This window comes from Echiichthys vipera, assembly GCF_963691815.1.
Source record: "Echiichthys vipera genome assembly, chromosome: 22".
In the NCBI taxonomy this organism is placed as follows: Eukaryota; Metazoa; Chordata; class Actinopteri; order Perciformes; family Trachinidae; genus Echiichthys; species Echiichthys vipera.
The window spans coordinates 15,437,492-15,451,938 of record NC_139847.1 but is presented as its reverse complement, the minus strand read 5'-3'; the positions used below and the strand labels follow the sequence as shown (position 1 = coordinate 15,451,938).

General features: G+C 40.6%; 1 protein-coding gene across 1 annotated transcript in view; it reads left to right on the top strand.

Moving 5' to 3' along the window:
- The window catches only part of sorcs2 (sortilin-related VPS10 domain containing receptor 2), a gene marked incomplete at both ends in the record, with an annotated part of 274,176 nt that overhangs the window by 78,183 nt on the left and 181,546 nt on the right, over nucleotides 1-14,447 (top strand). Inside the window, one exon of the mRNA XM_083936714.1 lies at nucleotides 6,548-6,615. Coding sequence (XP_083792840.1) covers nucleotides 6,548-6,615 — 68 coding nt within the window. The remainder of the gene's footprint in view (nucleotides 1-6,547; nucleotides 6,616-14,447) is intronic.

Below are 14,447 nucleotides of genomic sequence, written 5' to 3'. Positions count from 1 at the left end.
GTGTCTCTCCGGTCAGCAGCACTGTTGTTATTATGTGACGCCGCAGGGGGTTAGAGGTCCGAGGTGTGGAGATGACGACATCGTTAACAAAGTATGGGTTTTCGCCGTGGGGGCCGTTCTCAAATATTCCCACTCTGGGACCTGGTTACAGAAAAGACCGTTTACAGGCTCCGATAACGCCGGCTGCAAAAATGTACGTTTACACGAAATCGCGTTCTTGTGTGGACACCACCTAAATCGCAATATTCCCTCTTTTTCAGATGTCTGATCTTTGGTCCTTTTCTCTATCAATTAAGGAAGCCAAATGATTCAATACTTTGACACTTTTTTGATGCAACATGTTTAAAACAATCTCCATTAATTATACATTCGGCAGTATCAAAAGTACTGAAGCAACAAAGAAACTACGACGCAGACAACACGGGCGACACAGACGATACAGCATAACTTACCAACGTTAGCTTAAACAAAAGGCACTGTGAAATCCTCCTGCCTCCCTGTAAATGTGTGACAACCCTGTGAGTTTTGTAATCAGACAACGACCAATACAGCTGTGGGCTTCGGCTGGACAGCAAAGTTAAAAAAAAACAGGCACTGTTGTGTGTGTGTGTGTGTGTGTGTGTGTGTGTGTGTGTGTGTGTGTGTGTGTGTGTGTGTGTGTGTGTGTGTGTGTGTGTGTGTGTGTGTGTGTGTGTGTGTGTGTGTGTGTGTGTGTGTGTGTGTGTGTGTGTGTGTGTGTGTGTGTGTGTGTGTGTGTGTGAGAGAATCTCTCTCATTCCTCAAATATAATTGTGGAATTTACTTTTGTGCTTCAAGAATATATTTTGGCTTCATCCTTTTTTTAAATAGAAAGAAATTCCTCCCTCTTATTACAGACTGTGATGAATTGTTTATGTGTGTGGTCTGTTCCTGGAGAATGCAAAGCACCCGGAGGGATGAGCAGGGGATGTCAGACACTTCAATGGAATACTTGTATTTCACTAATTTCGCTTTAAAAATATTCATTTTTGAATGAGTGCATTCTTTTTCCAGAGCCTCAGAGTCAGTCTGTCTTTATTTCCCCCAGTCCCTTTCTTTCTTCAACGCTTTCTCCCTCGGGCTCCTCCATAGCTGATTGATAGCACTCCATTGACACACAGTTGATTGGAATGTGTCGGGGACAAACAGTGGTTGTCAAGTTGGAGTTCATGAGGAGTTCGGCTATGAGCCGGACTCTCATTGGGATCTCTTGTAGCTCTTGTATGAAGTCATCCGTAGGCCACAACCACCCTTTTGACTTTCCCCAATGAAGCCATTGGGACAATTGTCAACTGGCTTACAAACAAGAAACCCACAGTGTCTGATAATGTAGTTGTGTTATCACAAGGTGGCGATGCTCCCTCTACAACAGTTTTATTATGAATTATTTATTAAGTTCATCACAAACTTTTTTGATCTAAATCAAGAAAGACTTTTTTTCTGCCCTGTCTCATGAAAAAAATGAGTTCCCAGACCTTGTTCGCTTGAGCTTGACATGTTTTCCAATACTCGTTGACTCTAAAGTGTGGTTTTGTGATTTATTTGTATTGAATTAAAACTGACTGGCATGGCATTGCTTTTCCTAAAAAATAGTTTTTTTTTCTTTGTCTGATGTGGTCGGTTTCTCGGCCTGTGCCAAGTTTGTCCTTTAGTCCAATGAACTGTAGGTAAAAGTTGCCAAGTTGTAGTCTTAACACACTGCTCTGTACACAGCAATAGAGGAATCTGGCTTCTGTGCTGTTCAGCAGTTTTATCAACGTGGCTGGGTTTCATGCTGCCAAATAAACACTCTCTCTGCCTCCTGCCAGTAGTGATTTATGGCCGAGTACATCCTTGCCCTGTCCTCTTTATCGCAAAGAAAAATAATTTTCCGATTGAAAATTGAGCAGAACTTTGGCCTTGAAGACAGACTCACCATTGGGGTAGAGAGACAGAATATTTTATTGGCATCAGCATTTGGATGAATGATGCATACCTTAATCTCACAGGACTGATGGACTGATTGATCTTAGATGCAGTTTCTCTCCCCTTCTCCTATGCATGTACAAGGCAGAGGTTGCCATTTGATGTGAAACACATTTAGAAAGCTATAATTTTAGATTTACATTGTTGACAGGGCCTACTTGTTACCATCGTGCCAAATGTCTTTTGTGTCAGACGAGGAATGCAAGCTGTTAGAGGCTGTAGAGTATTATATTTTTATGTGTCACATTTCTTATTCAAAGAATTAACACATTCTCTCATTTCAGCTTCTCCAATGTAAAGATTTGTTGCTTTACTCAACTTCTGCTTAAACTGAATTCCTTCGGACTGCTTCTTGCACAACACCCGCACTTCAGTCTGGGACTTTTGATGGTTATTTTTTCACAACTTTCTGGCAGTTTATACAACAAACAACCACTTCATAAATCAAGGGAATAATAAGCAGATTAATAAAATAATAATTTTTAGTTTAGGGTCTAATCACAATTTGCTTTAAGCTGAACTAATCAATATTTTAATATTAACAGTGGATCAAATTAAAATGTGTAATGTGAAAGATGTCATTCGGAGGGATGAAGTATGGCTTTACATACAGTTTCACTCGACAAAGCCATCTACCTGTCTTCACTGTCGTGCCAGCATAGTTCTGTAATTGCAACCCCATGACATTTCATAAAATTCTGAAGCAGTGGCGGCGATCAATTTGCATTTCGCCGCTGCAAAATGTACATAGCGGAAACCCTGGAACTGATAATGCCACAAATCGTCACACTCGAATGCCGACAGCGTTTATGCGACACTGGGGAGACTGTCTATAATGGTTCCAGGTTGCAAAATGTAAATAAATAATTTAAATTATTTAATTATATTTAACAACCTTGTGTTTGAGTTTTTATTGCAGATAAAACAGACCTGAAGCATGGATAAATGTTTCAAGTCGCGCTTCCACCCATGAGACACTGAGATGAGAGCTTGCACAGAGCCAGCGTCGACAGCCGAATAGATTAAACTGTTGCACGGGACATGTTCCCAGACAAATAAATAAGTAAATTAGCTTCTGTCTTACAGTTTCCACCAGAGGCTTAAAGCTGGAGGAAAAAATAAACTATTGGGTTGGGGAGGCTCAAGTACTAAGTTTGCAGCATTGTAGATATAATCCTTAAGTCAGGGGGCCAATGCTGTTACTGCCTGGATGGGACGAGTGTGAAGCTTCGCACCAGTATCTCATTAGGAGAAGGACTGCTGTGCAGAGGCGGACAGCCTGTTTCCAGAGACACCAGTTGAGTCATAGTAGGCCAACCACCAATTGGGGAACATGCCAAATGCTGCATGACTCAGACAGCCTCACATAGTGGCTCGTTCGCGAATTCAGAAACGGTTTGAATTCCTCATAAGAAAAACGAGTTTTTATGATAATTGGAGGCAGAGAAAAAACTGGTTGTATCCTGTCACTACATCTGTTAGAGCTGTTACCAAGGTCATGGCAGTCCTGGCAAGCGGTCCCCTGCTCGGAGAAATGTCCTCTGTTGCGGTTTTCTGGACTCCATTAACATCTTTGGAATACCAAGCATCACCACGGTTGGAACTCCTGAGTTTGGGTTTATTTCAGCCAAGTTTCTAGAGACTCCACTGAGTGGCTTTGATGGCAGTCTGTGTTGTTGTGGAAATCGGTCTAGAGCTTTCAAAGCTCATTTTGTATGTCCCTCACTGTAGTGCTCCACTTAATACTGAGTTTTGTGCGGAACTAACTATTTTAAGACACAGTTAAAAACCAGGCCTCCCTCAGTGGAAAGTCTGTTAAAAAATTGCTTCAGGTTTCTTTTTTAATACTGCAGCTGGATGCTACAGGCTGCGTAGCCTCACCCTGACACAGGAGGGCAATGTCAAAGCCTTGGGCTTGGGGTGAAAACCTATTCCAGTAAATATTTTGGCCTGCAGCAAGATATCTTATTAAGTCAGCTGAGTAAGACAGCACATCTTTAATCCGATCTGACAAAGAAATCGAGCAGAAATTTGCCTTCTTAATTTAAACGCTGTCTTTCATTTTCCCAGAGGCCACCCAGACTGTAAAAAAAAAAAGAAAAAAAAGAGGCATAATAATTTACTGTCACCTAAGAGAATATGGTGTCAAAGCCTGTGTTTGCCAGGATTGTAGTCAACCAAAGAAAAAGAAAATTCTACCTACTCTTCAACCCCTTGATTGTTGGATGGGAAGAAAAATCTATATTTACGTTATCTCTAGATGAATTAAATTTTCCAAAGTCATAAATCATCCAGAGCACTCTACCAGGTGGGGTTGTGTGTCCACTAGTGTTTTGTCTTGAGGGCAGTGTGTTATTTTTTACGAGGTGCTAAATACTGCTGGGTTGTATATACCTATTCGTATATGTCTTTCCTCCTTACACGCTTCAGCCTTCATCAAGAGAAGGTACATTTTGCCACCTTTTTTACTCCCGCGGATATTCCAATACAAAGCACACAGTGGGATTCTCGCAAAATCACTTGAGAATGGTGGGATCAATGCATCTTAGCTGGAAAAAAGCTCAGCTTTGTTGCTTTGTGGCAATTTCAGCTGGGATACAATGCTTTACTGGACACACGGCCTTATGAAATTGTCACCAGCAGTTGTCTAACTACTAAGGTTTTGGTCGGACAAAAGCATATTGAGTGACCAACAAACCAGAATATGTCAGCTTTGTGTTTACTTTCCACATTAAGATGCATCAGGTGTCCTGATTGCGTTGTGTTCACAGCTCGACTTCCTGGTAGCAGCCAGCTTCAATATGGCCTGTTGTTTGCAGCTCCCTCTGGGCATGACCCCTCAGCCAATCACCTCGCCTCTGCCTTAAGGCAGGCCTGGGTTTTTCTCTTGTTCAAACCACCTAGGACTGCAAGCCAGCCTGTCAATCACACCTCTAGACCCCACTGTGCTGCCTGACCCACTGGCACTCTTGCCATGGCAACGCAAATCCCAGCAGACCGAGCTGTCAAGAACAGGAGTTCTCAGAAATATGAAAGACAAGAGTCTCTGATCCAGTGTACACGTTTGAAGTTTGTGCCCTGGACCAAGATGTCTTGGTGATATAAATAATGCATCCCAACATTTTATTTATTACATTTTTTGTGAAATCTGTAGCCAAAAAACAAACTCATAAAATAAAGATTTCATAATCAAATTGCCACAAGAAAAATCTGTCTAAGATAAATTCATAATTTTGCTTGCTCAAAAGAGTCTAGTAGGAACACTGGGGAGAGCACTGTGTGGACTCTCTCTAGATTCAAAGTGGCAACAACTCCAAGCACTCTCAAACAACGCTCAGCATTAAAATAAGCAGCAGTGTGGCCTTTGCTTAAAATGTAATCGGGAGGAGACTGAATCAGGATTATCCTAAAACATTGTATACAATAATACAAAAGTAATCCCTCTTAATCATCATTAATGAGCCACTAGAACTGTGTGGTGGTGTCTGTATCTGTAGAGATCCCGTCCTCTACATGTATTTTCTGTTTTTCGTATTATTTTGCTGTGTTGGGATGTTTATGGGCGTCTACAAAGAGCCTTTTGACCCCGCATGGGTGTTTAACCGCTAGCCAATGACAGTGCACAACATGTGAAGCCCATTCTCATTCACATGTACTTGCAGGGGAAACACTAAAGCACATTAAAACACATGTGATGTGTGAAAACCTGAATAAATTGTAGGGTGTGTGTGCGCCTGCGTGTGTGTGTGTGTGTGTGTGTGTGTGTGTGTGCATGTTTGCGTGTGTGCGCGTGTTTATTTATTTGTGCTTTAGAACATAATCGCACTGAAACGATAAAAAAGTAAAGCTAAATTCCTCCGTCTTTTTTTTCTCTCACAATAATACAAATAAGATACATTAAATACATTTTATACCTTTCACGGGTGAATAATTGCACCTAATAATAATATCTAGCACAAGGTTCTTCATAGATCTAGCTTTTTCTTCCATAGTACACCAGATTGATATATTTGACTTTAAAATGTACAAAATGTTCTTCTGGAAGAGCACCAGTTGTAATGGACACATCTAAATTAATTGAAAAACATGACTTTTTCACGTCTCATCAAAATTATTTTAGGGATGGGGTGGCTGCTTGGATTTATGACCTCAGTCATTTGAAAATTCTGGCAACAGCCCTGATTTCATTCCCTAACTCAGTCATTCTTATACTTTTTCTCTCATGCCCCCCCTTCAGAAGCCAAAAAATAATAATCAAGGCCCTCCACCCTTGTCTAGACTGATTTAATAGCAATCTTTAACAATATTGGGTAAAGTACAGAGAAAATAAGCCAAGATGAATGGTTTAGCCTCTTGTTAGCAGGATAGTAATGCTAGCATCAAGCCACCCTTGTTTGTTTGTTGTCCATACACAACCACATTCATTCAGTTTTAATTCCCCCCCTGCATTGAGTCTGCGCCCTCCTTGGGGGACCTGCCTCCCAGTTTGAGAACCTTTGCACTAACCAGTCCTTTTCTTCAGTAGTATCTTAAATGTATCTCTCTCCCCCACCTTCTCTTGCAGGTCATCCTGATCCTGACCAAGTACTACCACGCTGACTCCACAAAGGTGCTGGAGAGCTCACTGTGGAGGTAGGCCAAACGTTTACACCGTCTTTACTCTCGTCGGATGTCTTTATGTCATGTCTGTCCTCGGACTCATGCAGACCTTTCATCAGCCAGCAGCTTCCCCTTGAATAGGGAGGTCAGTGTAGGTCTCAGTTATCTCTCTGCTGTGCTCTCTCAAGGAGACAAGAGTGATAGTGAGTGCAAGGCGGACAAAACATCAGCAGGCAGCTACGGCTAAAGTGGGGGACCGGAGAGTGGCGCTGCGAGGCAAGAGCAGGCATCTGTTTGGGCAGATAGCATATCAGCATGGCACAGGGCAGAACGGAGGGTACCAGCAGTGCCAGGGAAAGGGGTCAAGTCTGGCTGGCACAGCTGCCTCTTTTCGGCAAAGCTGCCCTTCGCCAAAACACTTCACACTTATCTCGCTTTGAGCGGCGAAAAAGGCAGTGCACCCATTCCACTCCACCTGGGAACAAGTTTATCCTGCACTCATAAAGATATTTTCATTGAATATTATCTTCCTCTTTATTCTACATCAGCTCCCTCCTGGGGTACTGCTGTGTAGCTGAAATATACTAACAAAATCCTAAAATAATATGAAAGACAGGGCTTATAACACTGGCTAAAATTAGCTGTCTAGAAGGCATTCGCTCATAGCAAAACGTGTCTGATGGTGGTACTTAATTCATGCCATTCACTTCACTAAGGGCTCCATGACTTCAAAGCATCAGCCTCTCATTAGCTCTGACTGCATGTCTCCCTGTAGGACAGCTATGAATAATGTACATATTTTTCTCCTTCCCCAGTTGATGTTTTAATTGTTGCAGTGTATGAATAATGCTAATGCACCACCGGACAGCCCACTTGAGAAAGAAAAAAACACAGCAAATGGTTGAATTTAATATGAATTGAACCTTAATTGGCAGAGACTGAAAAAGCTGTCCGGTTGCCTGTTGGTATCATTGTCCAGAAAGCAGAAATTACCATGAAATTAGCATGGGATCCTCTGACCACATATTGGTTGGTATTATGTGTAGGGTGTACCTCAGTTCCTTGTAGCTGTCAGCTTGGCGTCGTGTGTAGACAGCCACAAACCACTGACCTGTAGGCTTTGAAGTCCCAGGGCTGAATGATCAAACAAGGGAGATGAGGAAAGATGAATAGGTGTGCTGTCTTGCCCTGTCAGGTGGTGTAAATCAACATGCCAGGTTCCACACAGGGGGAAACTTAATAGCACAAAGAGGAGAAAAGTTTTTCAGGGCAGCTGATTTAATGAACTGAGGTCCTTTTACATCAGTGGTGGTCTACGGAGGTTTGCCTTGTGTCCATACGCAAAGCACACATCTGTGTCTTCACAGTTGAGCCACTATAACTGTGAGTGGCCCAGGTGGATTCAACCCAAACAACTAGGTTGGAGCCAGTTGGCGTCATTCTTGCTTCACTGTGCTAAACCACCTTAAAGTGGAATTCCAGAGTAAAATCCTCCCATGGTCTATTCCGTCAATTACATACATCCCATAAGCCACTGAGACAGTTTTTTTTCATGTATTAACTATTAACGGAGAAATCTGGGAGAGTTGCTAACAGCTGGACAAGGCTAACAATGAGTTTGGGGCAGTACGGTGAAGGCATTAAAACTACTCTTTTAACCACTAATATTGCTCAAAATAACACCAAACCTCTACAGTAGCATGATAAGAGTCCCTACACTGAAAACAATGCACCGACAATGTAGTTAGAAAACCCGGAGTTTATTAAAAGAGAAATCTCTACAGCAGCATGATAAGAGTCTCTACAGCAGCATGATAAGAGTCTTTACACATTAAACGAAGCACCAACAACATAGTTAGCAAACCCGGAGTTTATTAAAAGATTGTTTTGAAAGACTTGAACTACCAGCTCCTCTCATAGTAAAGTCCATTCGAGACGATTACCCATAATGATTTATGTAGGAAGTCTCCTCTTACAATTTATTCATTTATCTTTTTAAAGATCATGGGATGATTTTGCGCCGGAATTACACTTTAAATAATTACTTTTGGTCGAGTTTTAGTGTTTGACAGTGGTCCTTTCCATGCAATCCAGAGATCAGTTATCCAGTAAACAGTAGATTATTATTATTATTACAGTAGAACATAGTCCAGGACTATTTTGAATTGTATGTTAATAAGTTAGAGTTCCTGCATTAACACTAATTAACACTATTCCTGCTTTATTTATATATATATATATTTATTTACAGGAAAATGCCACTAATTATTACCAGTGTGGCTGGTATTGTTTTCACCTTGTGAGTCTGTTTGGGGGCAGATTTCTTCGCTGCAATGGCGTCAAAACCATTTATCATACAGTCACAAAACTTTACAGATGTGTAGTCCTGGGCCCAGGAAGAGGGGGATTAAAAAGTAGGGAAGGGGCCTTGGCCGCCCCACTTTATGCCCCTGACTCGATAACCATTGGACATCAGAATGCCAATGTTTGCATGTAGGTTTTGACATACAAGTGATTTACCCTGGTGTTTTAGTGAGTACAATGAACATATTTAGAGTGAAAAGTTCAATGTATGGAATAGTATAGTCCCAAATGTGCGTCACAGATACAGACAGATGGTTAACAGGCCATGTCAGTGGTGGTCCTGGGGCTTGGTAAAGAGCCAACTGCAGTCAGTTTGTGTCTGGGGTTTGTGTCATGAAGGTCAATTAGTACAAACAATGTGTACAAAGTGGAAGAGAAAACCCTGGACTGCTCCATGCACTATGTGTGTAAAAGTGCAAGCTTTTACGGTCTAATATGGACCATAAAAAGCACACTACATGCCATGTCTCTGTTGTCAGTGTGTTACTCCTACCATATCTGTTCTTCAGTCTGCTGCGGCCCTTCACATGGCTGGTAAAAGAGTTTCAGATATCCCTGATCACTTCATTTGTGAAGGGAGAGAAGAAAAGTGAATGACAGCTGATGGATCACTTAAAGCTTCTGTCTCTGAAGTGAAAACGTACCTGTAGGTAAATGACTCTGATCAACTGCCTGTAAGCAGGGCACTTTCTCTCTTTCTTTCTGTCTTTTTGTCTTTCTTTCTTTCTGTCTGTCCGTCTTTTTTCTGCCAATCTTTCTGTCTGTTTGTCTTTCTTTCCCTCTTTCCATCTTCCTCTTTCTTTCTGTCTCTTTCTTTCGATCTTTTTTCTTTCTTTCTGTCTGCCTGTCTTTGGTCTGTCTGTCTTTCTTTCTCTTTCTGTCCTCCTCTGTCTTTTTGTCTGTCCTTAAGTCTCTTTCTTTCTTTCTTTTTTTCTTTCTTTCATTCTGTCTGTCTTTCTTTCTCTTTCTGTCCTCCTCTGTCTTTTTGTCTGTCCTTAAGTCTCTTTCTTTCTTTCTTTTTTTCTTTCTTTCTTTCTGTCTGTCTTTCTTTCTCTTTCTGTCCTCTGTCTTTTTGTCTGTCCTTAAGTCTCTTTCTTTCTTTCTTTCTTTCTGTCTTTTTTCTTTCTTTCTTTCTGTCTGTCTTTCTTTCTCTTTCTGTATTCTTAATGCCTGTCTTTCTGTCTATCTGTTTCTTTCTTTCTTTCTGTTTTTTTTTCTATTTCTTTATTAATTTCTGCCTATCTGTCTTTCTGTCTGTCTGTCTTTCTTTCTTTTTTTGTGTTTCTTCCTTTCTCTTGTTTCCTTCTCTTCCTCGTTCTGGCCTTCTTTCAGACATTCTTTGTTTCTGTCTTTGTATCCGGAGCCTCAGTGATGTTGTAGATGAGTTACGGTAGTCATCGGTCTAAAATGAAAACACACACTGGACACTTAAAACTCAGATGTCCTGCTGTGTATATGTGTGTGTTTGAGCTACACATCTGTGTGTTACCATTCAAGGGAATTTTGCACTGCAAACAAGTTAATTAGTTTAAACGTGTTACATTAACCATTATACCAACTGTAAAACATTAACATCATAATACGCTTCATATAAGTCTAAACCCAATCCATAGACTATGGACAATACGTTATATTCTTACCTATACTTTCCAATTCTGCAACATGTTTTTGCCATGGGGTTTTAAGCACTTTGTTTGAATGAGACTGGGACCTTTACTGCGTTAATATTAATATATCAACATGAAGTAATTCGAGCATTGATAACTAAACTGCAAACATACAGCTTTTGGAGTTTTTTGCAAGGGCTGAACACCCACAAGGATTTTTGACTGAGTCTAGCTTGAGGACACTTCAATAACACATTTCTCTAATCTGAAGTTGTCTCTCCTCATCCTATTCCAGAGTTAAATATAGATCAAATTTGGATACTGCATTGGAGTAAACAGAGTGACTGTTGCTTGTAGATTAGGCAAAGATGTGAGGATTTGCCACTGCATTACTAAACACTGTGTTGACTGCAGGCTGACAGAAGTCTTCTGAAGACTCTGTTTCTCCAACTGGAGGCATAAAATACTCAGTAAACCTTTTTGATCCTCACACTGAGAGGAGCAGATGAACACTTTTCATGTATTGAATCCCCCAGTGAAAGTATTTATTTTTTCCAATGAAAGATAGAGCTTCAAATATCAGTCAGTGCTGTCCATTTGTGACTTGGTGAATGGAGTTGATTTTAATATTATATTTTGATCTGATTGCCAGAACATATCCTTATCTCTGGTCCTGTTTTAATGTCTTCAAAAAGTCTAAATCAAGTTTAAGAGTCCTCTAAAACCTGCAAATATATTATGTAAAGCGGCTGAACATGACATTTATAACAAAATCAGAGTTTGATTTACATTCAGAGTCTGTGCTGCAACACCTAGATAGATAGATGTTTCCTTTTAACCATGTAAATCAATTTTAAACAAACATTTGCATTGTCTTCAATGTGATAAATATAGACATACTATTCACATCACTGCTGGTATGCAATGTTGCCACCAAAATGTCTGGAAAACCGCATTATAAAATCTAATTTAGCAGTTTTCAGGGTCAGCAACAGTTACAATAACAAGCAGGATATGGAAAGTTTGCACTTTATCCAGTAACATGCAGCCAGTATTAATCAAGTGATGGAGGAGGATGGAAAGGTGCAGGAAATTCAGCTTACTTCCTGATTGGGCCTGAAATTAACTGGAAAATGAGAGCTTGTGGCTATGTATAGATTCCATAATGTGTGTCTGTTTACGCTACAGTGCACAGACTGCAATATAGAAGTGTTGTGCACATGTTTAGCTGTGTTTTGGCATATGTTTTGTACATGTATTGGAGTCAGATTGTTCACACACTGCGGTTGAGTGGGGCCTGTGCCTGGCCATCTGGAAGACATTTCCCCATTTCCTCCAACAATCTTCCAACAGAGAGGAACACGGATCCACAACTGCACACATCTGGAAGACAGAGAGTTCATTCTGGATTTGCTTCTGACTAAATTGTGAAAGTATACCCACAAGAAACAATAGTTGGCAGAGTTCATAACTGGAGAGGCTATCTTCCTCTCTGTCTTCCTCACACACACACTCACACTCACACACCACACTCTATCTTCCACTTTATTCTTTTTTATCTTCATCCCAAATTCATGGCCTTGCTAGAAGCTATTTTCCAAAAAGATCCCGACTTCTGGACCACGCACTGCAGAGAAAGGCACAACACTAGTGTTACAGGAATAGTTGATAACTCATGGTATTTGTAGTGTGGGATTTACAGCAATCTGTGGTTGATGTGAGGGCCTATGACATAGCTGAACACAGTAATCACACACTAGCTTTAGGCTATGTTCCAATCTGAAACTTACATCACTATGGCCACAAACCCTGCTGTAAGAGCTATATTCACCATTACGTGTCTTTTTTTTACGGTACTGAAAATTATATGGTCAGGACTTCTAAATACCCTGGTATACAGTAATATCCCCCAAGCGTAGTGTTAGATTAGCCGCAGACATGGATTTGTGTCTCCTGAGCTTCTTTACCAGCTACTTCTACCTCTTTTTTTTCCCCCTGCCGCCTTCACACCTTCATGACAAAGTCAGTACCAGTTGGGTCAATCAGTGGCTGCCGTTTCTCTGGTGTTGAAGGCCACAATTCTTAAAGTGAAATTCTGGTGTAAAATCATCCCAGGGTCTTCTTTGGCAAACACACTCACACACAATTTTTTTTTTTGTAACAACTTTTAAGGGCGAGATCCCGGACAGCCAAATGCGGCTAACACTGATTAGCTTGGGGCAGCACGGTAAAGGCATGAAAACGTATTTTTTTTAACCACTAATACTGCTCATGATGACACCAAACCTCTACAGCAGCATGATAAGAATCCTTACACATTAATCGAAGCATCAATGGACTCCTTCCTTTTAGAGTGCATTTGGTAAGGGACTTGAATGGACTTAACTATGAGAGGAGCTGGTTTCAAAAAACTCTTTTAATAAACTCCGGGTTCACTAACTATGTTGTTGATGCTTTGGTTAATGTTCAAGATGCGCTGGAGTAAGGTTATCACAATCCCAAAACTTTAACCTTCAATACAATACTAGAATGAAAATAATGATATATTCTTTCAATACCACGGTGAAAGGAAAAAAATGTCCTAGGTACACCAAAAAAGTCACTGAACACAAACCAGCACAGTCGATTTTTTTTCCTGATGTTTCATCTGTGCAGCCTTGGGTTGACAATCTGAATGTAGATTTTCTTATAGCTTCTTCGATACTTTTGACAACCTTACGCTGGAGGCCATTTATGTGAAAGGCCTCAAGTTGTTTCAGGTGACGGCTATAAAGCATCAGCATAAAATCTGATACAGACTTTCAGTGTTCCCAGAGGATGGATTCTTATTTGAATTTGGTAATGATAGCAAAGTCGAAAGTCAGTGTTTTTAATTCTTAACCAAGAAGAACTTACGCTTTCATGTTTGTAAAGACAAAAGAAAATGGAATAGATTTCAAAGCAGCCAATAATGAAAATAATGGAGAGAAAAGACTTAGAGGGAGAAGACTCTAAGAAGAAGAGTGGTTTTTGATTAGTGAGCATTAATCGATGTTTTAACCCCATGTCAGCCATTTTAATACTGTTTTGTGACACTGTGGAGAAAGAGAGGAAAGAACAAGAAGATGGAGGATAGAAGCAAAAGGAGGAAATTGGGTTTTTGAACGAGCATGTGAAGTGTTAATTGCACTTTAGAAGCAAAACATGTCATAGACTCTCAGAGAAGAGATGGGAAAATTGCCCTGTCAACACCGCTCAGTTATGACAAACTGCACATGTACTCATTAGATTATACAGAATGCTTCAGTTTCTACTTCTACTTCTCGGCTGTTCTGTCTGTTTCATCACGCCCACCTAAATGATACAAGCAGAATAGATTTCCCCAATTAAATGGCACATCTGGGTCTTGTGGTTAAAGAAAATGGTTTGCGCGATCAACAGTTGCATGGGGAGAAGTTAGGTGGAAGTACACATACGTTTCAACACGCACACACACACACAAGGCCCAAGCTTTCCGCTGTGTGCTTGTATATACAGTAGCAACAACAGGAAACTGGGACTAATCCTCTAGTTCTTATTTGTAGCACGTTTACTTTTTTACACTCAGTTGAGGATAGAAAACACTAGGGCTACCTCGACCAAGGATTTTCTTGGTCCACCAGTGGTCATCAATAAAGAGCGATTAGTCGACTAATTGACATATATAAATAATTCAGCATAATTAATAATCATTTTACATATTTTATTATTTTATTTAACATGGGCAGGTAGCTAGGCTAACTCCACTTACATGTTTAAGGTGGGCGGTCATGTTTGTCATGGAAGAGTGATAGTTTCTCTTGCAAAGTTTGCATGTGACCTTCTTAGGGTCATCCTTGTTCTTTTCAAAGTGATCCCATATTTTAGACGTCTTTG